Source organism: Thamnophis elegans, chromosome 7 (assembly GCF_009769535.1).
Source record: "Thamnophis elegans isolate rThaEle1 chromosome 7, rThaEle1.pri, whole genome shotgun sequence".
NCBI classification, from domain to species: Eukaryota; Metazoa; Chordata; class Lepidosauria; order Squamata; family Colubridae; genus Thamnophis; species Thamnophis elegans.
This window is the reverse complement of record NC_045547.1, coordinates 61,892,658-61,905,404: the sequence shown is the minus strand read 5'-3', so window position 1 is coordinate 61,905,404 and position 12,747 is coordinate 61,892,658. Positions and strand designations below refer to the sequence as shown.

At 36.9% G+C, this 12,747-nt stretch overlaps 1 protein-coding gene across 1 annotated transcript in view; it reads left to right on the top strand.

The window, feature by feature from the left end:
- Window positions 1–12,747, top strand: part of IQUB (IQ motif and ubiquitin domain containing) — a 49,225-nt gene that overhangs the window by 14,192 nt on the left and 22,286 nt on the right. Inside the window, exons 7-8 of the mRNA XM_032221849.1 lie at window positions 4,128–4,303; window positions 11,447–11,617. Of these exons, the coding sequence (XP_032077740.1) occupies window positions 4,128–4,303; window positions 11,447–11,617 (347 nt within the window). The remainder of the gene's footprint in view (window positions 1–4,127; window positions 4,304–11,446; window positions 11,618–12,747) is intronic.

Sequence of the window (12,747 nt, the reverse complement as noted above, 5' to 3'; positions counted from 1 at the left end):
TAAAACCTTGTCCAGAGCATCAGAAATGAATCCATTGATAAAGAGGGTAGAATCACTGCTGAACTGTGTTTATCATAGGTGTATATAAGATCAGAGGATGATGAGAAGCATATCCAGAATATGTGTATATATACGACAGATCAGCAGATCTAGATTCTGTTTCTTTTTCAGCTTATTTATTTTGAAAGATTGTGGTTGGGGAATTTGGTGAATGGCAGAAGATCTAGATGATTAGTCTGGCACATACTTGTAGTGCTACCAAAATGGGACCATACAGAGGAGACAATATATCTTTGTCTTAAGTTAATGACTATATAAGTCATTATTAGAAGTCTTCATGTTTGCTTTAAAAATAAAAAGCACCACAAAAGGATTGGGAATATGGTTTAGAACATACAATAGAACAGGAAAAGAGATTTTTTGCTTTCTCTTATTCCAAATAACCTCTAAGAACTATTAATGAGAGAGACATAAAATATATGATATTTTGTTGTCTCCGGCAGAGCAGTCCATGTCCTTCTCACCCTTGCAACTATGAAAATTACAGAATTACAGAAAAACTACTTATCCCAACAAGGCATAAGTTCAGGACAACCAAAATCAACCTAAAATTGATTAGTCTGTTTCATTTCCATAGTGCTTCTTGAAAAGAACACTATATATGTCTAATATATAGTTATAATATAAAATGTAATATATCATTTGGCCATCAACAGTTAAGGAAATGTAGCCTAATTCGTTCTGACATATGAAGTTTACAACACTTTAGAAGCATTTGTGTGGTTATAGCAAGAAAGAAAATTGCTACCAGTTAGAATCACAAAGCTTATGATGCATATGAAGAGCTAACATTCTTTTTTTAGCATTTAAAAAGTAGAAATGGAGCAGGTCAATAAAAATATTAAAAATATAATCTTTTAACATCACTAATATTTCAGTTACTTGATGATAGATGACTATAGTAAAAGAAAAATCTGCTGAAACTAAAAGAAATAAATGTAATATTGTACATATTTACCCTATTTAATTACTGTATTTCTTTAGGAATGCTAACTAAAAGGACTGTAATTAGAAGTGCAAATTTGTTACTATTGGATTGTAATATATTTATATTTTTGGTCTTTGGTGTTCTTTGGTGCACTTTGGGGAAGTAAATTGAGGAAGAGGAATATTTTGACAATTTAATATATCCTAAAAGGCTGATAGAAAATAATAGGAAATAGAAAATAAAATTATGTTTTGTTACTGGTTTTTCCTGTCCCCCCAATAATAGACAAATTATGCAATACTTTTATAATCATTTTTAAATTCACATTGCTAAAGTATAAAGCTCTTAAAATTGGCCAGGAAAGTTACAGAAATCCCTATGCTTTTGTCCTTCAGTATGTAAATGACTTTGGTGCAGGCTTTTTATATGCAAATTCCCAAAAATGTGAGCTTCATTTTTAATGATGTGTTTTATATTTTAACATAAGTTGTGGATCTTTAAAGATTTTTTTAGAATTATGTTTTTATTTAAATGGGCAATACATTAGTAGCACAATATTTTTAAAAAACATTGTAATAATGATAAAATAATTCTAAACAGGGAGAAGTATTTAATATAGAAGTTGTTTCAACCTTGTCCTAGTTTGTAAGGTAGTACACTAATGAGATTATCACAAATACAGACAACAACTATGGCCATTTTGTGGACAACGTTTTTAATTCATCATCATAAGCTTCAGTTCAGGATAGGTATTTTGGTCATTGAATCATAAAATGTTCTGTGTAACTATGTCCATACTTCCTTTTAGAAAGGGAAACAATGACAATTTGGAGCCACATAATCATAGGATTCACATTTGTAAACTTTTGAAAAATTGTATCATTTCTTTAATAGGGTTTGTAGTCTGATGCTGGACTGGCAACAGGGAAGATGAGATCAGCCATAAAAACTCAAATGACTTTGAGCCAATCATTTATAGTTAGGCCATCCTAAAACACAAGATAGCTGTGTGGGACAAAAATGGGAGGAAGGAATGTTATGTAGGTCACCATAAACTCCTGAACCACAGAATATAAATCTAAAAATAAATACCCTTCCCTGAAAAAAAGACCAGGCCTATTTTGCCCCCCCCCCAAAATAAGCACTAGGGCTTATTTTCAAGGCATGTCTTATTCTTTTTTCATTTACGGGAGGCACATTTCTTCTGCTTGTTCACATTGGAGCAGGAAGCCGTGTGGCATGCCAGTGCCACTGCTGTGGGGCAAGGAAGTTTAAGCTGCTCCATGTGCCCCACACTAGCTTAACTCTGGGCCCCTGCAGCCAGGCCACCCACGCCCTTACACCTGCCACACCTCACCGCGGCAGCTCCAGCAGCCCCATTCAACAGGAACCTGCGTGGCTACCAGCCCATTTCTTTTTGCTCATGGCCACAATGGAGCAGGAGGCCGAGCAATGCACTGGTGTTGCGGCCAAGGGGCCGGTAGAGCTTCTCCACATTCCCCACACCAGCTTATCTCAGGGCACCCGCAGATAGATCATCTATGCCCAACACCTGTCTCACCACATGGCTGGGGCTACAACACACCACTTGGCCTCCTGCTCCATTGCAGCTGTGAGCAAGCAGAAGTGAACCTGGAGCCCTGTGGATTCTTGTTGCACATGGTTGTTGGTGCTGCTGCCACAAGGCAAATATTGAGGTGTGGATAGCCTGGCTGTGGAGGCCTTGAGGTAAGCCATTGTGGGGCACGTGGGGCATCTCCACCACCACCCCACCTCACCTCATGGTCGCAGCACCACAAGCAACCAGACAAAATGGGTGGCTGGTTGGCTGGCTGTGTAGGCTCTTAAGTAGGGCTTATTTGGGGGTAGGTCTTATATTAGGCTCATGCATAAAAACATGCTAGGGCTTATTTTGGGGATAGTTCATATTTTCAGGGAAACAGTATATAAAATGCTGTTTTGCAATTTTATAGCAAACTGGAAGTTTTGAAAAGCAAAGGTCACAAATGGTAAAGTTAAATTACTTATTGGCCCTTTACATTTGGTTATAATTATTGCGCTGTTCCAAATTACTCTGACCCAGAAGGCCTTGTAAACCTGTGACATGCTCCATCAAATATAAGATAGTGGTTTGATAAGACCTAAATTAATTAATTAATTAATTAGTATCCTTTCTTTATTAATTCTATAAATAACTCAAGACAGAGAACATATTCAATACTCCTTCCTCCCCCTATTTTCCCTACAACATCCCTGTCAGATGAATTGGGTTGAAAGAGAGTGACTGGTCCAAAGTCACCCAGCTGGCTTTTATGGCTAAAGCAGAATTAGAACTTGTGGGTTCCCAGTTTCTAGACTGGTGCTTTAATCACTAGACCAGCGGTTTAATCATAATCACTAGTCCAGACTGGCTCTATTAATATACTATAACATTTCTATGATACCAATTCTACGGAGACTGTTAGCTATTTTCACATATTAATACAGCACATCCATAAAAATAATAATTATAAAAATATCTCTCATTAAAACTAATGTGCCTCTTTAGTTGCCACTCCTGGGACTATTATAGATCAGATGTTCTACAGAACACTTCCATTTTGACTGCACTTCTAGAAATCATTAGAGACTATGCCATTGGACTCTGAGGTAAAATTATTCCATATTGAAGAAGCAAATATCAAAAAAGTGTCCTAGGCTAACTCCTGCACTCCTCCCCAAATAATCTCATATAGAAATATCATCAATATCATTGGCCTGAAAGCAAATAGATTATTCCTACTTGAAGCATAATCTGGCTATTGAGATAGAATTTACTTATCCACAGTTAGAAACCTATGTCTGCTTTCTTTTTAGCTGCATTATTACATATTGCTAATAACACTAGAACTGTATATATTACAGAAGAACTTTCTCATATTATGAAGTTGATTAGAATACTGAAGCTGGCTTCTCCTGGTGTATATCAAGAACGCTTAAGTAATAAATAATAATTTAGACTAACCAAATAGCAACTCACATGGCTCCTGTTTATTAGGACCTGACTATTTAAAAGATTCATTTTGTAGTAATGTGTGGTGAAAATTAATCAAAAAATGAAAGTTAAAAAAAATAATATAGTTTTTTTGTGTTGACACAGTATGGAGAAAAGAGGAACTTGAGGGCATCAACTGCACTTTCAGTGGAGCTGAACGGAAAGCAGCTCTCTGTGGACTTCTAGAAAAAGAGACCCAGCTGATTGCTTGCATTGGGAGACACAAAATAAATGCAGCAGAAGACAACCACGAAAAAGCAATCCTGTCCTTTCTGGAAAAGGTCAGTGAGATAATTTCTGTCTTAGTGTACCCAGAGTTCAAAAACCCAAATTAACATTTGCAAACTAAAAACATACTGAAGAAAAGCACAGTAATTAACTTACCAGTTGGAGTTATGATTTATGAGCTTTATGCATGTCTGGCAGTAAAATTGGCTCATTAGATATGGTTATTAAAAGTCTTTATGTATACTCATAAATTTGATGAGAATTTCTTTTCACCTATGTACAGAGAGGACACCACTTACATCTTAATTTACTTAATTATATCACCTTATTGAAAACGATGCTAACTATGCCCTCTATAACCTTTAATTAATACTGTATTATAGGCACGTGGGATAAATTTATTATAGTAATTTCATTCACATTACCAAGATTTATATTCTACAATGTCTTATTTCTGTCACTGTTACAACACCAGACCCCTTTGGCTCTACTGCAAGAAAATATATTTGAAATTTTGTGTAAGGCTTTTCAGGAAAACTAGTTATTTTACATGTAACATACATTTTCTTCTGTGGGGGCGGGATATTTAGGGGAAGACTGCAGCATCAAGTAAAAAAAGTAAACTCTAAATTGAAATTGTTGTTCTGCATTGTATTCTGTGTGTGATTTTTGTTTCAGAGGACAGTTGAATCTACTCACGTATATGATTTAAGTTAAATACCCAAGTATTTCATTTGTATATTAGTGTTTTCTTATAATGATATCTTATGAACTTAGTTCCAACATTAAGATGAATTCTTCATTAGAAGAAACTTCAGACTTAATTTAAAAGTAGGAATGTAGAGATAGTAAATAAATTCACCATTACTTTGGAATAATAGCAAATTATTCAAATTCAAATAATAACAAAAGAGCAGTAGATAAAAAAAAAGACATAAGAATAAGAAATAATTATTTTTAGGGCAAATGTCTTAAATTGCTTACCCACCTCTAGATGTCACTAGCAGCCAACACTATCCTTGAAATAAACTTAGAAGCTTTGAGGCTTTCAAATACACAACATTACAATAATGTACAATATCCATAAATATTGTTTCTCCTAATTTTAAAATTGCTTCTTTTCAAGCAGGAGGAAGAATATTGTTGAATAATGTGCAGCAGAAGCTCCCTTTTAGGTCCAATCTAATATTATTTTAAAAAGTTACGAATGCTTAAAACAAAAGAGTGAAAAACACACTCATGACATATCCAGTTGACACAAAACTGGATATAAAAAGCATATTGTTCAGAGAAAGCTGACATCTACTAAATTGTTACAAAGGTTGCACAAGATAAATAAGAACTCTCTTAGGACCTGTTAGCTCATTCTGGTTTTACTGATTCTACACAAAGGACTGTGGTTTAATCACAAACTGTATTTTGAGAATCTTCTGAAATAGTCCCATTTTCTTTCTCTCTTTAGTTCAAGGTTTCAAATGCCGTCGTTGATGTACCTTATTTTCACTTCCCTAGGCTTTTTTTAGCTGGGGTCTGTCTTTTATACATGTAGCACTCCACATCAAAATACATGCACATAATTAAGCCATTAGTTCTCTCTCTCTCTCTCTCTCTCTCTCTCTCTCTCTCTCTCTCTCCCTCCCTCCCTCCCTCCCTCCCCTATCTTATCCCCTTCTCTCCTTCAGGATTGCCCCACAGAGGCCTCTCCTATCTTATCCCCTTCTCTCCCTCAGTCTAACTCCTTAGCATCATAATGTTTTTCAGGTGGGGAGGGGGAGTAGAATGTCTAAACTCCCAGTCCACAAGCCAGATGAGTCACGCGCTGGCCACACTCATGCCCAAGTGGCACTTGGAACAGAGTTATTTTCAGGTGGGGAGAAGGAGTAGAATGTCTAGCTCCTTAGCATCAGCGTGTGTTAATAATAATATAAGAAATACTAATAATCTGATGATCATTTTGAAAAATAATTTCTTAGCGAGCACTAGAAGCCAAGAGGAACATATGTGCCACATTTCAAGTTTGTAGGCTTTATGATTCTGGAGATTTTGTGATGATGCATGAGTGGTATTTTGCAAGTGTGTGTGTGTGTGTGTGTGTGTGTGTGTGTGTGTGTGTGTGTACACATACATTGTAAGTTTATAAGATGAAGTCATAGTATTGTTCAAAAAGGTATAAATTTTAGGTTCAAGATATATTATTTCCAACATGTTTCATGTTTGTATGTGTCTTGTCTGAGACAAGAAACAGCAAATATATACTTGTTCATTATGTAACCTAAGTTTTAGTTCTTAATTAATAACAATAAAGATGATATATGTGGCATGTATTGTATTACCTGTATGTATTACTAACATCTTGCTTTGAGTCACAAATGTACTGTATATCAAGTTCACACCTGCATCCTAAAAATGGGCTCTCTGCCCAAAAGCTGGTGTGAAAGAGCAATCAGGAAGATCTTTTATGTAATAAAAGATGGATAGTTACTGCATAAGTAGAGCAATTTTGACATTTTAGGATGTTCAAGCAATTTCTTCGGATTTCAAACTATTCTGCATATTGAAAAGTTGGATTAGGAAACATTTCAGAATGCTTGGTTGTACGACTTACAGAGTTAAGGTTGGGAGATTCTGGAACCTATAAGATTGCACTTATATAAGTCCATCATGGATTTCTTAATATTCGAACCCATTATTTTTTAACTTGGTTTAATAAACTATACATCCCTCAGCTACAATATTAATACTGCAAAGCTGACTTTATAGCATGCTCTCTTTTTTTGCTAAAACAAACAAACAAAAAACCCACCTGGCTTTGATGTAGGAAAGTTTTTGGAGTCCCATGATATTAGGGAATACAGGGTAGGCACTAATCCTAGGGTGGAGCAAACCAGATTGGGAAATTCTTTGAAATGTTTTTTGTATACAGAGAAAATTAATGTGTGATCAGTGACTTTAAATCTGTTTACCTACTCTGGGTATCGTAATACTGACTTACAGTGTCTCATCTATACAGGTGAAACTTGAAAAATTAGAATATCGTGCAAAAGTTCATTTATTTCAGTAATGCAACTTAAAAGGTGAAACTAATATATTAGATAGACTCATTACATGCAAAGCAAGATTTTTCAAGTTGTGATTTATCATAATTGTGATGATTATGGCATACAGCTCATGAAAACCCCAAATCCACAATCTCAGAAAATTAGAATATTACATGCAATCAATAAAACAAGGATTGTACATAGAACAATATCGGACCTCTGAAAAGTATAAGCATGCATATGTACTCAGTACTTGGTTTGGGCCCCTTTTGCAGCAATTACTGCCTCATTGAGGCGTGGCATGGAAGCTATCAGCCTGTGGCATTGCTGAGGTGTTATGGAAGATCAGGATGCTTCAATAGCAGCCTTCAGCTCTTCTGCATTGTTCGGTCTCATGTCTCTCATCTTTCTCTTGGCAATGTCCCATAGATTCTCTATGGGGTTTAGGTCAGACGAGTTTGCTGGCCAATCAAGCACAGTAATCTCACGGTCATTGAACCAGGTTTTAGTGCTTTTGTCAGTGTAGGCAGGTGCCAAGTCCTGCTGGAAAATGAAGTCAGCATCCCCATAAAACTCGTCTGCGGAAGGAAGCATGAAGTGCTCCAAAATCTCTTGGTAGATGGCTGTGTTGACCCTGGACTTAATGAAGCACAGTGGAACAACAACAGCAGATGACATGGCTCCCCAAATCAACACAGACTGTGGAAACTTCACACTGGACTTTAAGCATCTTGCAGTGTATGCCTCTCCATTCTTCCTCCATACTCTGTGTCCTTGATTTCCAAATGAGATGCAAAAGTTGCTCTCATCAGAAAAGAGGACTTTGGACCACTGCGCAACAGACCAGGTCTGTTTTTCTTTAGCCCAGGTAAGACACTTCTGATGTTGTATGTTGTTCAGGAGCGGCTTGATAAGAGGAATACGACATTTGAAGCCCATGTCCAGGATCCGTCTGTGTGTGATGGCTCTTGATGCACTGACTCCAGCCTCAGTCCACTCCTTGTGAAAGTCCCCAACACTTTTGAATGGCCTTTTCCTGACAATTCTCTCCAGGCTGTGGTCATCCCTGCTGCTTGTGCACCTTTTTCTTCCACACTTTTCCCTTCCACATAACTTTCTATTAATGTGCTTTGATACAGCACTTTGGGAACATCCAACTTCTTTTGCAATTACCTTTTGAGGCTTTCCCTCCTTATGAAGGGTGTCAATGATGGCTTTCTGCACAACTGTCAGGTCAGCAGTCTTTCCCATGATTGTGATTCCTGCTGAACCAGACTGAGAGACCATTTAAGGCTCAGGAACCCTTTGCAGGTGTTATGGCTTAATTAGCTGATTAGAATGGGACATTTTGAGCCTAGAATATTGCACCTTTTCACAATATTCTAATTTTCTGAGATTGTGGATTTGGGGTTTTCATGAGCTGTAAGCCATAATCATCACAATTATGACAAATCATGGCTTGAACTATCTTGCTTTGCATATAATGGGTCTATCTCATATATTATCTTTTAAGTTGCATTACTGAAATAAATGAACTTTTGCACAATATTCTAATTTTTCAAGTTTCACTTGTATATATGAAAGACAAATACCACTCACTCATCACAAAATCTCCAGAATTGTAAATCCTACAAACATGAAATTTGGCACATAGGTCTCTCTTGGCTTCTAGGTGCTTGCTAAAAAAGGATTTTTCAAAATGACCATCCGATCATTAGTATTTCTTATATAGTTTTATATTAACACGCTCTGATGCTAAGCAGTTAGACATTCTACTCCCCTGCCCCACCTGAAAAGAACTTTGTTCCAACTGCCAGTTGCCTTATATTTACACAATCGGATGCTACCCCTTCGCTAAATTGGGAGTGGGTATGGCCAGTGCGTGACTCATCTGTCTGCAGGCTGGGAGTTTAGACATTCTACTCCCTCTCCCCACCTGAACAAAACTCTATTCCAATCAAGCCCAATCACATAGTTTCATAGCGAAGCACGGGTATCCAGCCATAATATATATAAAAGTTTTGGGTTATCATGAATGCACAAGAAAACAAATTTATAGAACTTTAATTATGCTGGAGCAACAATATTTTGTTTCTGATTCTGTCAAGTGCTTGCTAGCTCTAATTGAAAGATGTAGAATTTTATTTACTTAGGCAAAAATCTATTACATCAATTTTCAAAATTGGTTTTGGCTTCAGTCCATCAGTTCCAATTATCTGCACTTCATTTAATTATAGAACTAAACCCACTAAGAATCTGCCAAATTCATATTTATGAAATTCTATTTTTCTTTTTTAATGCTTATATAATTTGAAAAATAGGAGTTTCTTAATAGTGTACAGACTTCTGTTTTCAGTAGCAAACAGTTCCTGTGCATTCAAGCTTCCTGGAGATGTATAGAGCTGTGGGAATAGAACTACTAAAGTTTTTAAAAAAAGAACACAGCACAGCAGCTTTGTTCCTTGCTTTCCCCAATAGTTTACAGTAGGAGGAGGCCAAGACATTTAGAAGAGAGCTCCAAGGTACTAATCTGCCCTGGCTGATGCTTATTAAACAGGCCAAAACAGGTTAGAGAGAATATTGCCGTAAGCCAGGACTAGAAATCTCTTAATATCCACCCACCCATGTTCATTCCATCTCTTGCATTTACATAGGAAGTAAGGAGTAACCCAAGGCTGAAGATTTAGTCATACTGAAAAGAAGCTTTTAAAAGATAGGAGTATTGCCATGGTTGCTTTTCTAAAAAAAAAATTAAATCAGGAGAAAGTTATTTTTTTCACAGTTTATTATGGTTCTTCTATATGCATGTCTCTCTCCTCAGCTTTGTAAAATCCATAGTGTGAGTGGATCACAGATGTAAAGTAGAGGAGTTTATAACTCAAGTGCAGGGGTCAAGTGATGTTAAGGCTCGTTAACTTACTAACTATGGGGAGCATTCTTGGAAGGAGATAAAAAAAGTCAATATTGTAGCCATAACTGCACAATCAAAGCCTGGACCCTGTATTATCTGTAACCACAAACAAGTCATTTGTCAGTCCCTGGTTTGAAACAGGTTTACTGCAACCCAGTTACTCAATGCAATATGTTGTTTTCCTTCCGGTTATTTGACTAAATGCTATAAATGTTATTCATCAATGCTGTTTTTTATTTTTTATTTTACTTAATTACAAATAATTTATTATTCCTGTCTGCATGAAAGTAGCATTTATTCTCAAGCAATGTCTATAGTAGTGTGAAAAAAGGCCTTAAATTTATTAAATCCAATTTATTAAATCTAAAACTATTAAATCCAAAGTCTAAAATTACCTAGCTTCATTAAGCAATCCAAGCTCCAGGACTTGAATAGTCATTATTATGCTAGGTTTGTACCTAGTTTTTGTGCACAGCTGTGCATCTCCTGTTATGAAAAGAATTGTGAAAATTGGTTTGCGTGAATGAAGATCATGCCACTGAGGTTCTAACAGGTGCTAAACAGTCAGATTCCAAAAACCTTTTTTGAAGACAAGGTGAAGTGAACATCAGGTTTACGTTGACTGCATGAAATTAATGCTCTCTCTATATTTTATTTTCCCAGTCTTCCCCATTTCCCGTATCTGACAGCAAACCTAAAGCTCTATTTATTTATATTATTTTCATGTGTTTGTTGCCCGCCCAAGCATAATTGCCAGAAAATCTGTAAAAACTTCAGTGCTAGAATATGGATTCTATAAGAGTAGATTGATTATTTCAGAAAAGTGTTTATGGCTTCCATATTTCAAGAATTTGGACAAACTTGATACATTTTGGAAAATGTTTTATTCACTTCTATCAATAGATTAGCATTATTAAACTGTTATTATATGATGATACTGGTTTTAGCTGCATTCTGTTAAATCTATTAATGTATAAGTGAATTAATCTTTTCCCCAAATTTATTATGTTCATTAACAAATTGTTCAAAATGACAATTTTACAATAAATCACTGGATTTCATAATTATTTATAAGAATGTATCAAAAAACTTTTTAGTAATTGCTGATTTCTTAGAATAATTATTAATCTTTATTTAACTAAAATGAAATGCTAAATATGTAAATGCAACAACTTAAACTTCTATCACTGTACTTTATTCATGTGTTGCTCCTTGTTTTATAATCATTGGTTCAATTTTTTTCTCAGTGTGCAGAACCAAGGAGATGGAAAGCATTTGATGGCAGAACCACAGAAATGGATACACAATTCACACTGCGGGCCAGGGAATTACTTGGAATCTATCGCAGCATTAGTATGAAAGATCTTCCCCAGGATGAGCGGTTAGATGTGCTGTTAACTCTGAAACATACGGTGAAGGTATGTTTCTCCTAGGCTTTAAAAACACACATACACTGATGTCACACATCAACAGTATATAGTGATTCATATGTCAGACTAAGACCGGGGAGATTGAGATTCAGCCACCTCATCAGCTTTGGAAGCTTATTGTGTATACCAAGCAAGCCATTCTCCTCTACCACATGGTTGTTCTTATAGAGAATGGACAGGAGGTACTGTGTAATGTTGCCTTGAGCCCTTAGAAATAAATATTTGATGTTCTCCATTTGTATCTAAGGGCTCTATTTCTTATTGTTGTACAGGTAACACCTCTACTTTGCTAACTGCCATGGTTCCCAGTAAGCTCCCAGATGCAATTCAAGATGCTGTTTACCACCTTTTATGGCCCAGATTTTCAATATTTACAGGATCATCTGTGTCTGGTGGTTTCTGGCCATCCCACACATTGCAATAGAATGGGCACATTCCTGGCAGGACCGAGGAAGCATGCCAGTGGTGAGTTGCAGGCGGTATGCCCTGGTATGGGCAAACTGGAGCCTGCCTGGAGCAACAGGTACCGTTCCGGTATGGTGCTCTGTAGGGCCTACCCACCTGCTCGAGCTCCTTACCTGTCCTTTAAAACCTTCGGCGCTTCTGTGCACACGCATGGTGCGTACAGCGCCTGTGTGATGCTCCGCCGAGCAGCTGGAGCATTGTGGATGCTTGTGGAAGAGTCGCTGGCAGGTATGAACCATGCGTGCGCTGCTTGTGTGCGCACGCACTGCACACGTCCAATTGGGCAACGTCATGCCCATTCCAACCGTACCGGTTGGAACGGGATCCGGAACCCACCAGTGAAGCATGCCTTTCCAATGGTGATCACTGCCCTCTGGAATGATCTCTCCCCTAAGATTTGCCTATCTCCAATTGGGTTGGCCTTCAGGAAAGCTTTGAAGAAGTGGATGTTTTTTCAGCATGGAGGCTAGAATAAACTGGGAGGTGGAGTATATTGTTGTTATGCCCCTATTGTGTGATTTTTGTTTTCTTTAATGGTGTTTTTGTTATTGGCATATGAAGTGCTATGATTTATTTATGATTGTATGCCACCAGGAATCATATTTTCCTTGACATTCTCTAATTTGGAGTGGGTTCCCTCTCTTGCTATTTTC